At 41.3% G+C, this 14,220-nt stretch overlaps 1 protein-coding gene across 4 annotated transcripts in view; it reads left to right on the top strand.

Annotated features, from left to right (window-relative positions):
- neurl1b (neuralized E3 ubiquitin protein ligase 1B) overlaps nucleotides 1-7,736 on the top strand; it is a 27,912-nt gene extending 20,176 nt beyond the window's left edge. For 2 of the 4 annotated variants that reach the window (XM_005719689.1, XM_005719691.1), the window contains exons 2-6: nucleotides 352-599; nucleotides 693-1,026; nucleotides 2,681-3,421; nucleotides 6,339-6,464; nucleotides 6,855-7,736. In XM_005719689.1, coding sequence (XP_005719746.1) covers nucleotides 352-599; nucleotides 693-1,026; nucleotides 2,681-3,421; nucleotides 6,339-6,464; nucleotides 6,855-7,102 — 1,697 coding nt within the window. In that variant the 3' untranslated portion in view covers nucleotides 7,103-7,736. The remainder of the gene's footprint in view (nucleotides 1-351; nucleotides 600-692; nucleotides 1,027-2,680; nucleotides 3,422-6,338; nucleotides 6,465-6,854) is intronic. The other 2 variants (XM_005719690.1, XM_005719692.1) reach the window with 1 other exon arrangement.
- Nucleotides 7,737-14,220: the final 6,484 nt, after the last annotated feature.

Genomic DNA, 14,220 nt, shown 5'->3' on the forward strand with positions numbered 1-14,220 from the left:
TGTGTGTGTGTGTGTTTATGTTACTTTTAGCCAAGCCCACTACTTTTTATGTTTCCCGGTGTCGTGGACATGGTTTTGACTAAATTTACAGTATTTCATTTTGAGATATAAATACCCCTTACGGATGTGGTGAGATGACTGATTTGGGACAGTTTGCCTTTTTATACTGTAAATATGGACTACATGCTAAAAGAAACTCCTTGTTGGGAAGAGCAGAGTTTTTAAAAACTTATTATGGGGAATAAAGTATGCAACTTTGGGCTTACCTCTGACCTCTAAACCAGCTATATACATATTATTAGCAGGCTCTTTATTGCCTTTTTTCTCTATTGTACCTCTTTTCTCTACTAGTAGATACAACTCTGCAACCCCGCCCGGTGGCTACTCGGCAGTACTACACCCTGCCTAACAATGGGGCAGCTGTTGAGAGAAGAACGTCTGCTCCCCCAGTCAGTATCAACATGGAGTCACCTCGCTTTCACCCACATGCTAAAGGCAAGAACATCAGGCTGGATGGGCAGCTTCGGCGTGCCACCCGTAAGAACAGTTTCTGCAACGGCATCACTTTCAGCCATCGGCCTGTGCACCTTTATGAAAAGGTTTGTTTACTTTCCTTAATTAGTTTTGAGACTTTTTAAGGAGGTATTCATTTAAAGAATCAAAGTAAAAGGTTGTTTCACTGTGTCATTCAGGTGCGTCTTCGCTTGACTGGTGTGCACACTGGATGGAGTGGAGCTTTACGTTTTGGTTTTACTAGCTTGGATCCCAGTGAATTAGCTGCTGCTGATATCCCCAAGTATGCTTGCCCAGACCTGGTGACTCGGCCCGGTTACTGGGCCAAGGCTCTGCCCGAGAGACTGGCGCTGAAGGACAACATTTTGGCTTTCTGGGCTGATCGCCATGGAAGAGTTTTCTATAGCATCAACGAAGGCGAGCCCATCCTCTTTCACTGTGGACTCAGCATCGGCTGTCCACTGTGGGCCATCATAGATATCTACGGCATCACTCAGGAGGTCACACTGCTTGGTAAGCATCTTCTTATGTTGTTGTATTCTCACCCTAATCAAATGCTTATGTTTTCTGTTGGGACTGCAGCTGAGTGAGGCGAGCCGCGAACTTTTTGGAAAAGGATGAAAATAACTTTACTCAGCTTCATCAGTCAGCTAGAACGCTTTAACTGCAGTGACATATTTTTATGGTTTTAACACATTCACAGCAAATTCAAGCAGCTTCTTGGGAGTTCTACAAAGCCCTGCAGCACCACAGGATGAGTTTGTAGGAGTAGTCAGTTTGTAGTGAGTAGTCGGTTCAGCCTGAGCACTTCAAACCACTCTTCTTCTCCTCCTTTCAAACTTTCTTACTATCAGTTTCCTGCACTTTATTACATTCTCCCTTTACTCTGCCATCATTCCCATCACCCTTTCCCCTGCGCTTCCCTCTCATATGTACTGGGTGTGTTTATCTTCAGTCTGACAGGAGCTCTGGCCTTGTTTGGTCAAGTCGGCAGATCCCAGGAGCTTTGGTAAGGGGCCAGTGTGCTCAACTGTTCCTGCATCACTAGAAATAGTAATAAAGGAATGCATCATAAGTCAAAGGAGAACTACTAGCGGCAGACTTGTTTATATCAGTCTCTAAAACAGACAATTTCAGCTGTGCTGTGGATTCTCTGCATGGACTGCGGCCGTTTAGAGAGCACACGATGGCAAAGAAAGGAAATGAAATAGGGAGGCAAATAAAATATTGAATGACACACGAGCTCAGGAACAACAGAGCTTATTTGTTCTGAGAGGGAAGGTTTATTTAACGGCACAACAAACATCATAACAAGAGCGGCGTATGAAGGGCTCTAAGCACAGATGCTTAGTCTAGCTCTCTTTGGAGTGTCCGTCAAGAGGATTTATCAGAAAGGATGTCAGCAAACTGTTGTTGCTTACTGTGTGAAAGTCATGTTTGATTTCTTATTTCAAAGCTGCTTGCTGTCAGCAACGGTAAGAATAAGCATTAAATACCAACACGGATAGACAGAAGTGCTTTTGCAGAAATGTCATAGATGCCAACATGTCTTTTTTTCTCTGTCTTTTTTTAACACAATGCTCAAGGCGAGAATTGCTTTACACTGCTAAAAAATACAGGAAATCCTCAAACACCTTAATGTACTACTTTTCATAGTTGTTTATTAATGAGCAATGTGTCTGAAACAGGTCCATTTATTTGTTATTATTTTTTGTTTGTTCTCTTTATAGCTAAAAAATACCAATTATTGCACGATTTCGAAATCTTAAATCTAATTATTTTCTGTTGTTTTATTTTGAAGCATTTATTGCTTGAAAGAAAACAACTGAAAAAGTCAAACTTGTATTAAGGGCCTTGTTACCATTGTTTTCCTATAAGAATTCCCACAGTATGTGATAATCAGATCAATTATTGGGTGCTTACCTCACCCCAAAAAAAACCCCCAACAACTAAAAAAGCACATTGCAAAGACATCAAAGAGTCTGCAGCAACACAAATAGGATCCCAGGGCTTACTGCTTTCATGTCATAGTTTTACTATGAAAAGGCATTCCTAGAACAAAGAGAAAAGGAACACCAAGAAAGGAAGTGACCTGAGCTTATCTGGGAAGAATCATGTAATTCTATGTCCAAGTCACGTACTTGCTTTTCCATATTTTCCACCACAGACAGCACGTTTGCTGAGAGTGTGGGATCCAGCTGCCTGAGTGCGGCCCGTCTGAGTGCCTATCTCCCCCAGAGTAGCCACGACTCAGCCAATTACAGCAACAATCAGTTGGAAAACAACCAGGCGGCTGCTGCCAAGATGGCCAACCTCCAGCTCAATAACTACACTCAGCTCATCCCCTGCTGCTCCTCCACCTCTTCCTCCTCCACATCATCCTCATCTGCTTCCACTGGATTCATTGTCCCAAGGGTGGTCCGGGGTCTCTCTTCTCCTCTGGACAATGATTTGCACTTTCACCTCATCCGTGGCTCTGATGTAATACTCTCTGCAGACCGTTCAGCTGCTTGCATTCATTTTCTGGACAGCAGTCGGACTCTGGTGTTCACTGACAGGCCCTTTCACGTGGGTGAGACTTTGTACGTGGAGGTTGGCCACCTGGGCCTGCCATACTTTGGGGCGTTGTCATTTGGTTTAACATCCTGTGACCCAGCTAATCTACATGCTGGGGACCTTCCAGCAGACCCTGAAGTTCTTCTGGACCGCAAAGAGTATTGGGTGGTGCACCGGGTCTTCCCGATGCCTTGCTCTGGAGACATGCTCAGCTTCAGTCTGCTGCCCAGTGGAGAGGTGCACCACGGGGTGAACGGAGTGGGACGTGGCAGGCTGATCTGTGTGGACTCCTCTCAGGTCCTGTGGGCCTTTTTCACCCTGCATGGGGCTGTTAACAGACTCAGGATACTTGGTACGTGTATTTAAAGCAGCACACAATCGATATCAAGAATCAAACCCCGATATTTATTATTCCTTTTTCACTGTAATTCCCAATGTCCTTGAATTTTATTAAGGTAATTAGTCCAATTAGATCAGAAGGAAAACCAGAAAGAAAAACAAAAAGTACTAAATAAAAAAGTTACAGGTCTTAGGTAACATCACTGCATTACATAAAACAGATTGCAGTGTTTCGTAATGTGCCTCAATTGATGTCACTTGAGTCAGTGTCATTCAAGGCTAAGGACTACTAGCATGCAGATGAAATAAATATCTAAGGGTAAGGAGTTTGAAAGAAGTTGCCAGACCTCTGTAGCTTACTCCTCATCTCTTTGAGGCTGCCAGTTTCAGACAACATTACCATAGACTGTAGGGACTTGCCCACCACAACTTTACCAGTTTGTTTGCCAGCATGCATTTGCAGCCCTGACTTTAGCAGTACCCAGGGTTAGACGAAATACATTATTTTAAGTTAGAAGTTATCAGCTAATATTAGCAAGCTTGGTGAGCAAGGTATACGTCTATGGTATCCATATGTCTATGGATCTTAACAACAGTCACCTTAAGGCACTATTGTAAGGTAAAGACCCTACAATATTAGAGACAGAATTCTAATAATCAGTCGGCTGTTGGCAAAACTCTCTTTTAACAGGAAGAACCAAGCTTAGGGAGTGGCAGCTATCTGCCATGCCTCGTTGGGGTTGAGTTGAAAGAAAAAAAAGACAGCATAGGGAGACAGGACTAAAAACACACTTTGGAGAGAGAAGACAAGATTTAATGACCTACAGCACTGGTGTATAAACACATGGGAAGTGGAGGAGAATAGCTCCAACATCCTGAGCTTATAGCAGCATAACTAAGGGATGATTCAGAGTCACCTGATTCAGCCCAAACTCAAAGCTTTATTATAAACGAAAGCTTTAAGCCTAATCTTAAAACTGCCTGTTGCCTGAGTCCAAATTAGGAGCTGGTACCACAGGACAGGGGCCTGATAGCTGAAAATGCTGCCTCTTATTCTACTTTTAGAAGCTCTAGGAACCATAAATAAGCCTTCCCTCTGAGAATGAACTGGTCTATTAGGATAAAATGGTATCATGAGGTCTTCAACATATGATGAGGCCTGATTTTTAAAAGTTTTGTATGTAAGGAGATGAGTTTTAACTTCAGTTCTCAGTTTAGCAAGCGAAGAGAAACCAATATCGGAGAAATATGATCTCTCTTGTAATGAAATATAACAATTCAGCCTTGAAGTAATGAGTGCAAGAATTAGGTTTTTCAGCATCACTCTAAGAGACGGTGTTTCTAATTTTAGAGATATTGTGCATTTGAATGAAAGCAGTCATTTTATTTGTTTAATGCGCACGCAGAAGGACAAAGATGGACTTAATTTTGTCTGAATCTAAGAGAAGAAAATTACATGACATCCAGTCCTTTACGTATTTAAAATGCGCCTGTTGATTAACAAATTTCTTTGATTCGTCATCTGACGTCACACATAAATAAAACCAGGTATCGTCCATTAAGCAAAGAAAATATATACCATATATTCTAATAATATTGCCTCAAGGAAGCACTCATAACATAAAAAGTAGTAGTCCCAGCACACAACCCTGTGGAACTCCATAATTACCTTTGAAGTCTTGTTCACATGCACAAATAACTCCACAGCTGGGCATATTGTCAGTGAGGAATTTGCATTAAAACTGTGTCACAAAACATCAACAGCAACTCCAAAAAATGGTTAAGGACTCCATTTACAAGTGCAGTGTAGCAGATAGCCACCTGCTAAGCTTGTCAGTTTTATATTAGCTGCTACTAGCAAAAGACACGTCTCTTGTAATCAAAGACAAGAAGACTCTTTGGTACACTCTAGCTTTGAATTACTTTACCTAAGAATTTTTGGTCTGATTCTTTTATAAACTTGTTTACATTATGTTTAAAAAAAACTGCATTAAAGAGAAGGCACAAAAATAACTGAGATATCATGTGATCAAAATTCCTCTTGTTCAGTCATGACTGAGAAGTTGCCTGTTGTTTTCCCACTCAGTAAATAGGTTACGCCTTTAGCCTGGGCATGTGTCATTTCCCGTGTTTTGTTTTTTTGTAAGCGTATTCATTTGGCCTGAGTGGATTTCCAGCTAATCCCCCAACAGCATGTCCGTACTTGTTTCACTGACTCTCAATGTTTAAAGTTTAAAAAGGAAACAACTTTTAAAGTCACATGTCTCTTGAAACAAGCAGACTAATGAACAAATCCATGCAGAGAGGGAAGTGAATCTAAGTCTATAGTTCCTGCCCTATAATCTCCAAACAAAATGAGTGTGGGAGAGTAAAAAAAAAACAAACTATGTGATACCTTCTTCTGTGCACAGTGATACTGTCTGTGGCATGCAGTTCTGTATATGTGGAGACAAGCTTATGTAATGTACAGAACAAGAGTGACATCAATCTTCATATTCATCTCTTTGACACAAAACAAATGAGCATATTTCCGTAAAATGTTTTGCTTTAGTACTAAAATAATGAAAGTCTATTCTACCCCCTACAATTCATTTTTTCCCAGGCTGAAGGAATTTGAAGGCATTTGAATAGTTTACGTCTATGTGAGCTTGTTCAGCCTTGAGCTGTGACCTCTCTTTCCTAGTCTCATTTTTAACGGTTTCTGATCCCCCGATTTTCTCCTAAAAGAAAAAGTAAAATCAGTCCACAAAGGACACGTGCATATCTAATCTGACTGGTTAGACATGGTCAGAATAAATCCCAAATCTCTAGTGTTACTGTCAAACATTTCAAGGGCACATTGCCCCAGAACATACCAGCTACACAGCTCACCTTTAAAAGCCACTACATTATATGGAGTTTGTTCATGTGTATTTATATTTGCGACACAGGAACATTGCAGTCCAGTCCTCCTTCTACATCCCCCACCACTTCACAGAGCAGCAGCCCAGATGACAGTGACTCAGACCTGGCATTCAGTGTCAACAGATCCTCCTCTGCCTCTGAATCCTCTCTGGGTAAGTTGCCAAATGTTGACAACATACCCAAGGCTACAATGTATATAGAAACCCTCTCAAGATCACTGTAATAAGGGTTTGTGTGGGTTCTTGTATTATGTATGACTAACAATCAGTTGATTAAGCCCCAGTAAACTCTGCTGCTGTATTAAGCATTGATAATTTAGCAAATATTTAGGTCTCAGATTAAGATTGGCTCATAAATTAAAAAGGCATGTAAAAGTAGACATAAAACTAACTCATTCACAAATGAATAAAAGCAGTAGTAGTGCTGATCTGAACCTGGAATTTTCTTCCTATAACAACATGACCTAAAGGTATCTGTCTGCATGCACCCGTGTCTGCTCTTTTTTAAAATACCCACATATGTTTTCTTGCTATTTTCTCCAGTGACTGCTCCCAGCTCGCCTCTCAGTCCTCCCACCTCTCCGGCTCTCACTGCCTCAGAACTGCCCTCTGCAGGAAAAAACGGAGAATGCACAGTTTGCTTTGACCAAGAGGTCGACACAGTTATCTACACCTGCGGACACATGTGCCTGTGCAACGACTGCGGGCTCAAGTTGAAAAGACAGATTAATGCCTGCTGTCCGATATGCCGGAGGCCTATCAAAGATGTTATCAAAACATATCGGCCGTGATGGCTCAAAAGTTCAAACAGGTGAGGTGACTTCCGCTGTAGGATACCACCTGTTGCTCCTTCTCAGGCTTTGCTGTACACGTGTACATGGATCTTGATCCCAACTGGAGATTAGCCACACTAGGACATAACTGTGCCTATCAGATTTTATATCTTGAGACAGACTGAACTGTGTTGAGGCTCATTTTTAATACACAGTATCCATACATGAGCACCTGGGTTCTGGCTATGAAAGAAGAGATGAAACCCGTGCTCCCGTTTTGTATCTCCCATGTGATGTTACATCTATTCGTTGAGCAGAAAAAGCCTCTCCTGAATATCTCGTTTGTCATCGTCCTAGAATTATGTGTGCTTTAGCAGAATATGCGGACCATCATCTATGACTTCTAGTGCCTTAGATTTTTGTCACATAATGTGTCCAAGTAATTATACTAACAATCCTAGCCATATTTCCAATGTACAGTACTAAAAGTTTGTGGTGGGAAAGGGCACAGAATTTATGCAATAAAAGTTGTAGTAGTAGGTAGGAAGAAGGTTCTAGTATATATGAGTGTGTTGGATTTGAATGTTTGAAAAGTGTAATAGAAAGGACCCGGCTTTGCACAACGTGAGATTAATAAAATGATTTAAGTGTGTTTAAGTGTGTCGCCTTTCTTATTAACACTTATACAGAACTTTAAAAAGCACCCATCATCTGATGAGATTGTGTAATCAGAGTTCAGTTTGTAGAAATGTAGTTTTGTATAGCATTACATTATACTTTTTATTGTTTAATATTGCAGAAACGTTTATAGTATATAGAAATTTTTATGATTTTACAAATTGTTGTACAAAAGGTCTTGAGACACCCCTAATTTCTTTATATTTTGCTAGGAAAATGTGAAGTAGGTGCAGTCATTTATTGCTATAAATCTATTGATTTAAACATGCATGGCAACACAGTACAGAAGGCAAAAACAGAGCTTGTACAGTTCTAACAGGCTTGAAAGTTATTATTTGGTGTGACAACCTTTATTCTTAAACCCAGTCTAAACTCTTAGACAAGCTTTCTTGTAATTTCTCTGAGTAGTCTTCATTCCATCAGACCTGTTGCCACCGATATCAGTCCAGTTCTTGTAAACTTGGCATACCTCACCCTTTTCTCCCTGTTTCTCTTCCTTGTGAATGGTTTCTTGACAGCCACCCTTCCACTGTGACCATTTCTGATGAGGCTTCAGTGAACAGTAGATGGATTACTTGGATGGGTCAGCTGGATCTCGCAGGTCCAGCAAATCCAGGCCTTTGCTGGATTTTGCCGTTTTCTTAAAGTCATGACTTTCAGATACTGTTCATCTGCGTAGTTTTTATGTCCGTCACTTCTACTTGTACAGTTTCCTCCAAGTTTTTTTTAATGACATACTGGACACAATGCAGAGATTTGGGAAACACCTTGTTGGTGTAAAAGTACAGTTTTATGTCTGTCAAACTGTCTTTGGCAGTTTTTGTACCTTCAACTAAACAAATTGGAACAAACTGTGTTTTTTGCGACAGACTGTTAACAACATAACAACAAAGTGCCTGTAAAGCTATCTATCTATCTATCCTGTCCCATCTAGGGTACACCCTGAACAGATCGCTAGGGCCAACCATTCACACTTATAAACAATTTAGAATTAACCTAACCGCGCTCACCGCATGTCTTGGTAGGAAGCCAGAACCCACGTAAACGCAAAAGCATGCACACTCCACACAGAAAGGCCCAGGCCAGATGGTGGATATGAACCCAGGACATTCTTGCTACGAAGCAATAGTGCTAACCACTGCTCTACCGTGCTGCCAAAGGCCAAATTATATTATTTAAAATTGGTTCTTTGAGTGACACAACACTGGTTCATCCATTGAGTTTATTGCATCTTTTTTCATGACTGATCCACAGGTCAGTGTGTGGTGCCTTAAGAAACCAAACCAAACATTCCTCTGAAATGGTCAGGTAGAAGGACTGGACAGAAAACGAGTGAAAAAGGAACCAAAGAAAAACTTTGAAAAACTTCAGAAAGCCTGGAGAACAGCACATGTGTAATGCTGTGGTTATACTGTGGACATGACATCAGTGAGATGCTAATTACTCTCCAGCTCTGTCATGGGTATATAAATATGAACCTTGTTGGTAAGTGGTTAGCCAGAAGCTCATAGTTTAAAAATCACAAGTTTATGGGTTTATGGTTGTGGGTTTGTTTTGGAGTGGCTGAAAATCAAATGCTGTAAGTTGGGCCAAATGTTCATGATTTTCTCAGAAGTTGCCAGAGAATGTAGTTACAGTCAAGCAGCTCACATCAAATAAAAGCTAATGTTGCTGCAACTATATGTTAACCAGTGATCAAACCAGACAGAGAAGCTATGGTTAGGGTATATTCAAAGTATAAAGGCATTTTAGAATACACAAAATATCTACATTTATAGATAGATAGATAGATAGATAGATAGATAGATAGATAGATAGATAGATAGATAGATAGATAGATAGATAATATGAAACAAGATATATGGAAATAACAATAACTTTAAATATATTTATATATTAGATTCCTCAAAGTATCCACCCTTTGCTTTGTTGACAGTGGTGGAAACCCTCGGCCTTCTCTCAATGAGCTTCATTATGTAGTCACCTGAAATGGTTTTCACTTCACAGGTGTGCCTTGTCAGGGTTCATTTGTGGAATTTCTTGCCTCCTTAATGGGGTTGGGACCATCAGCTGTGTTGTGCAGAAGTCAGGTTGGTACACAGCTCACAGCCCTATTTGACAATTGTAGGATTTATTTTATGGCATGAACCAAACCGCTAAGTAAAGAGAAACGACAGTCCAACATTACTTTAAGAAGTGAAGGTTGGTCAGCCTGGAAAATTGCTAAAACTTTGACTGTGTCCACAAGTGCAGTTGAAAAAACCATCAAGAGCTATGCTGAAATGTGCTCACATGAGGACGGCCCAGGAAAGGAAGACCAAGACACTCTTTAGTTTTGTTTTTGTAGCCATTTCTCCTGTTGCTGGGTTTTAAAAAGTGGGGGTTTTAATTTTTGTGAACAAGACCTTCTCATGACTCATCGAGTGATGCCACTGATCAGCCAATCGGTGGCATGCAGTCTGATGATGTCACACTTTAGTACCTGCCCATATCACTTAGAACCGAGCAGCGGTGAGCAGGTACTAAAAACTTTCTTGGTACTAGTAGGGTGACTAACGGTCCTCTTATTTTTTGCACTTCTTGACTTGTAAAAGCCTATATGACATTTTTTATTTCACCATTCATTAACCGCACAGAGAAGATGTGGTTTAAATGTGTTTAACTGTTTGTTTAAAGAAAACTTTAAGTTCTTCATGACTGGGCCAAGTGTCCTCTTTTTTGGAAATCAAATATGGTCACCCTAAGTTCTAGGTACTATAACCTAAAGGAAAACCCTAAAAACTGTGGTGAATGGTGCCAAGTCGACCTGAGTCGATACTAATGGAAAAGGGGCTAAGGAGTCACCTCTGCTGCTAAGGATTAATTCATCACCAACCTCAGAAATCGCAAGTTAACAGCACCTCAGATTAGAGCCCAGATAAATGTCACACAGAGTTCCAGTAGCAGACACATCTATTTGGCCTTTATGGTCAAATAGCTACTAAGAAACCACTACTAAGGAAAAGCAACAAGCAGAAGAGATTTGTTTGGGCCAAGAAACACAAAGAATGGATATTAAACCAGTGGAAATCTGAGCTTTGGTCTGATGAACCCAGATTTGAGATCTTTGGTTCCTCCTGGCGTATCTTTGTGTGACGCAGAAAAGGTGAACGGATGGTCTCTACATGCATGGTTCCCACAGTGAAGCATGGAGGAGGAGGTGTAAGGGTGTGGGGGTGCTTTGCTGGTGACACTGTTGGGGATTTATTCAAAATTGAAGGCACAGTGAACCAGCATGGCTACCACATCATGCTGCAGCGACATGCCATCCCGTCTCATATACTTGGACCATCATTTATTTTTCATCAGGACAATGACCCCCCAACACACGTGTGTGTGTGTGTGTGTGTGTGTGTGTGTGTGTGTGTGTGTGTGTGTGTGTGTGTGTGTGTGTGTGTGTGTGTGTGTGTGTCTGGAGAGAAAGAGAGAGAGACTGTAAAGAGGTATTTGTCTTTTTAAAGCCTGGCCTCTCTTAATGGTAGTGGGAACCTTTTATTCCAGGCTGAATTTTGGCTTCCTCCTCTATAATGAATGACACTGTAGAATATTAAAATATGTGATGACTTTTACAGTCAAGCAAAACAGATTTACCAAAAACTTGCTTTGATCAGACCTGCTGCAGAGCCTGAAGCGTTTTTGGGGATGAAAACAAGTCTGACTCCTGAAAGTCCACAGTGTCAGCTTCTCTGACTTTTATTTGGGGAGTTGATGCCAATATTATTTTGTGTGTCACATTGGCTCCATGGTGCATATTATAGTCACATTCCCTCTCTTTACCCCCCGCAGACCTGACATTTTTATTACATTTTACCTGACCCTACAGCCACTCTCTTATTCTTCCACTTTCAGCTGCTTTTTTTAGGGGTCATCATAGATCATCTGCCTTAATCTCATCCTATTTCCAGCATCCTCCTCTGACTCACCAACACTCCGAATGTCTTCCTTCTCTACATACAGGAGTCTTCTCTTTGGCCTTCATGTCCTCCTGGCTGGAAGCTCCATATTTAATGTCAATATTATGTCTCTCAAACTTTGCCTCCAACTGCCCTAGACCTGACCTGTCCCTATGATGTACTCATTTCTAATCTTGTCCATTAGAGGAGGGCGGAACCCCTTCCAATAAAAACCTTAACATCATCAACTCTGCCACCTCCAGCTCCTCTTTTTCATCACAGCAGGTCTCAGTAAAGTCTTGTAAACCTTCCCTATCGCTCTTGCTGTTCCAGATCACCCCTGACACTTGTTTCCACCTATTCCACCCTGCCTACACTCTCTTCTTCACCTCTCTTGTGCACTGTCTCTAAGTGCAGCAAATATTTAAGTGACCACTGGAGAACATGTTTTTCTTTCTTTCACTTTTAGGGCAATTTTTTCTGCAGTCACACAGATATAGTTCAGGCTTATAACTCAGAGTCTCCATACTGAGACATCATTGTTAATTTCAGCAGCATCATATTGGGAGCTTCTCACGTCAGTGCAAGTGAGACACAAAGCCTCTATGTTTAGGAATTTGAAATACTTTCAGCTATGAATCCTAGATTTATTCACATCTATGGATATAAAGCATTATTAAAACGTTGTCATAAAAGTGGGTAGTATAAATCCCTCCACTGAGTCTGCATTTTTGGTCTGTTTCTTTTAAGTAAATGCTTCACAGTTGGCTTAAAAGCATCACCATTCATACCTGCAACATTCACGCTGATGCAAACTGTCAGTTCAGAAGTACTTTCAGTCTGCCGCTGCATCAAGCTGACACATTCAGTTCAGTGCAAAACTAGCCAGTACAGGCATTGCACAGAAGGTTGATGGTTCAGTAGTGGATATTGGATATACGCTCCAGTTGGACTGAGAAAGAGGCCTCGGCCTTACTGAGATTGCAATGTTTCCAAGTGCACCTTGGGTCCAATCTTGTCCCCATCCACCCCAAGTGGAAACTCCTTTTGTGTTACTGACTCAGATGCTGAACACCTCATCTGCTTGTCGCTTCAGGAATTTCACTTATAGGAAAGGGTTTAAAAAAGACTGACAATCTGTTCAACCCTTACTGACTGACATTTCTCAGGTGTGGAGATGCTGTGATTTTATATCTGCGTAGATCTCTCTCGCCTTCTCGCTGAGAGTGCGTGGGTGTTTGTGTGTCTGATGCTGAAGCAGGTGGGGCGCTGTGATTGTTCCATTTTGAAGAGCTAGCTGCCTGTGGATTGAAGAAATGTAGGACAGCAGCCTTTTTAACTCAAGCTGACTTCCACCGCAGCCCCTCTCCTCATCCCTGCCACTCCCACCATTAAGCCAGCAGTTAGTTGAGTTCACTGTCATGAGAGATTTTCTGTCACGAGCAGGGAAACTATGCAAAATGTGGATTTATTGGTAGTCGAGACTTTAGCTTTGTGTAGCAGTACACTGTAAATTCGGAGCATCTCATAGTGGTTTAGCAGAGGTGAGAAGTTTTTTTTGGTTGAGGAACTTGGCTTATAAAGTTTTTTTGTTTGTTTGTTGTCCTTTTACTGTTCAGTAGGTTTGTAGCTGCTGAGTGAACTTTTGTGCTGTTTTGGGCATTGCTCATAAATCCATCACTTTGAACTCTGATTCGCATCTGGCAGCAGATTGGGGACATGTGCGGCGAGTCACACAGCATTTTATATGAGCTATACGGTTTTCCCCAGGCCAGTCACGAAGCAATGATATATCTGAGGTCTTTTTTTCGATATGGTTTTGAGAAGGAAGCGACACACCTTGAATAAGAATGAGCTGAGGAGAGTGAGGGGAGCTCCACAGCCAAAAGCTACTGATTAGTTTAATTATAATCTTGAGGTGGGACAGACTGTTCTGTGATAAAAACATTTGGTGCTGCAGGTCTCTGTGTGTGCATGAACTAAATGCCTCTGCTACTGGTTTTGTAGAGGACCAATAGCGGTGACAGAATTTGTAAGGGGGCTTCCAGTGCTTAGTTAGGCAGTAAAATGCATCAGCGTAAACAATAATACAGGTTTAAAAGCAAAATAATACAATGCAAGTGGGAAATATGAAAAACATGACATCATGTATATTTCCTTAGCTGGAAAAAACAAGAAGAGTTGCCATTGTGTGGTCAGCGTATGTTCAGGACAGAGCTCAGCCTCAGCTGCTCAAACCTCCACTCTGCACCCTCTGGCATCCTGTGATCACCTCATGCGTACAGACACACTGATCGCAAACTGCACCCGTTCTCTCCACATCTAAAGGGACACAAATTCAAGTGCACTGCAGGGGAAATGTGACCAAATGTGAGACTTTGTATACATTATATATATTCATTCCACTTTTATGATACTCTTCAGAACATTCTATAGAGCTCTTAGACTATAACATAGGTAGGCTACGTCAATGCACAAATGGATGTCACAAATTGATTTGGGCAACTAAGGGCTGCATGCATAAAT

This window comes from Pundamilia nyererei, unplaced genomic scaffold (genome assembly GCF_000239375.1).
Source record: "Pundamilia nyererei isolate P.nyererei 1_Seehausen unplaced genomic scaffold, PunNye1.0 scaffold00001, whole genome shotgun sequence".
NCBI lineage: Eukaryota > Metazoa > Chordata > Actinopteri > Cichliformes > Cichlidae > Pundamilia > Pundamilia nyererei.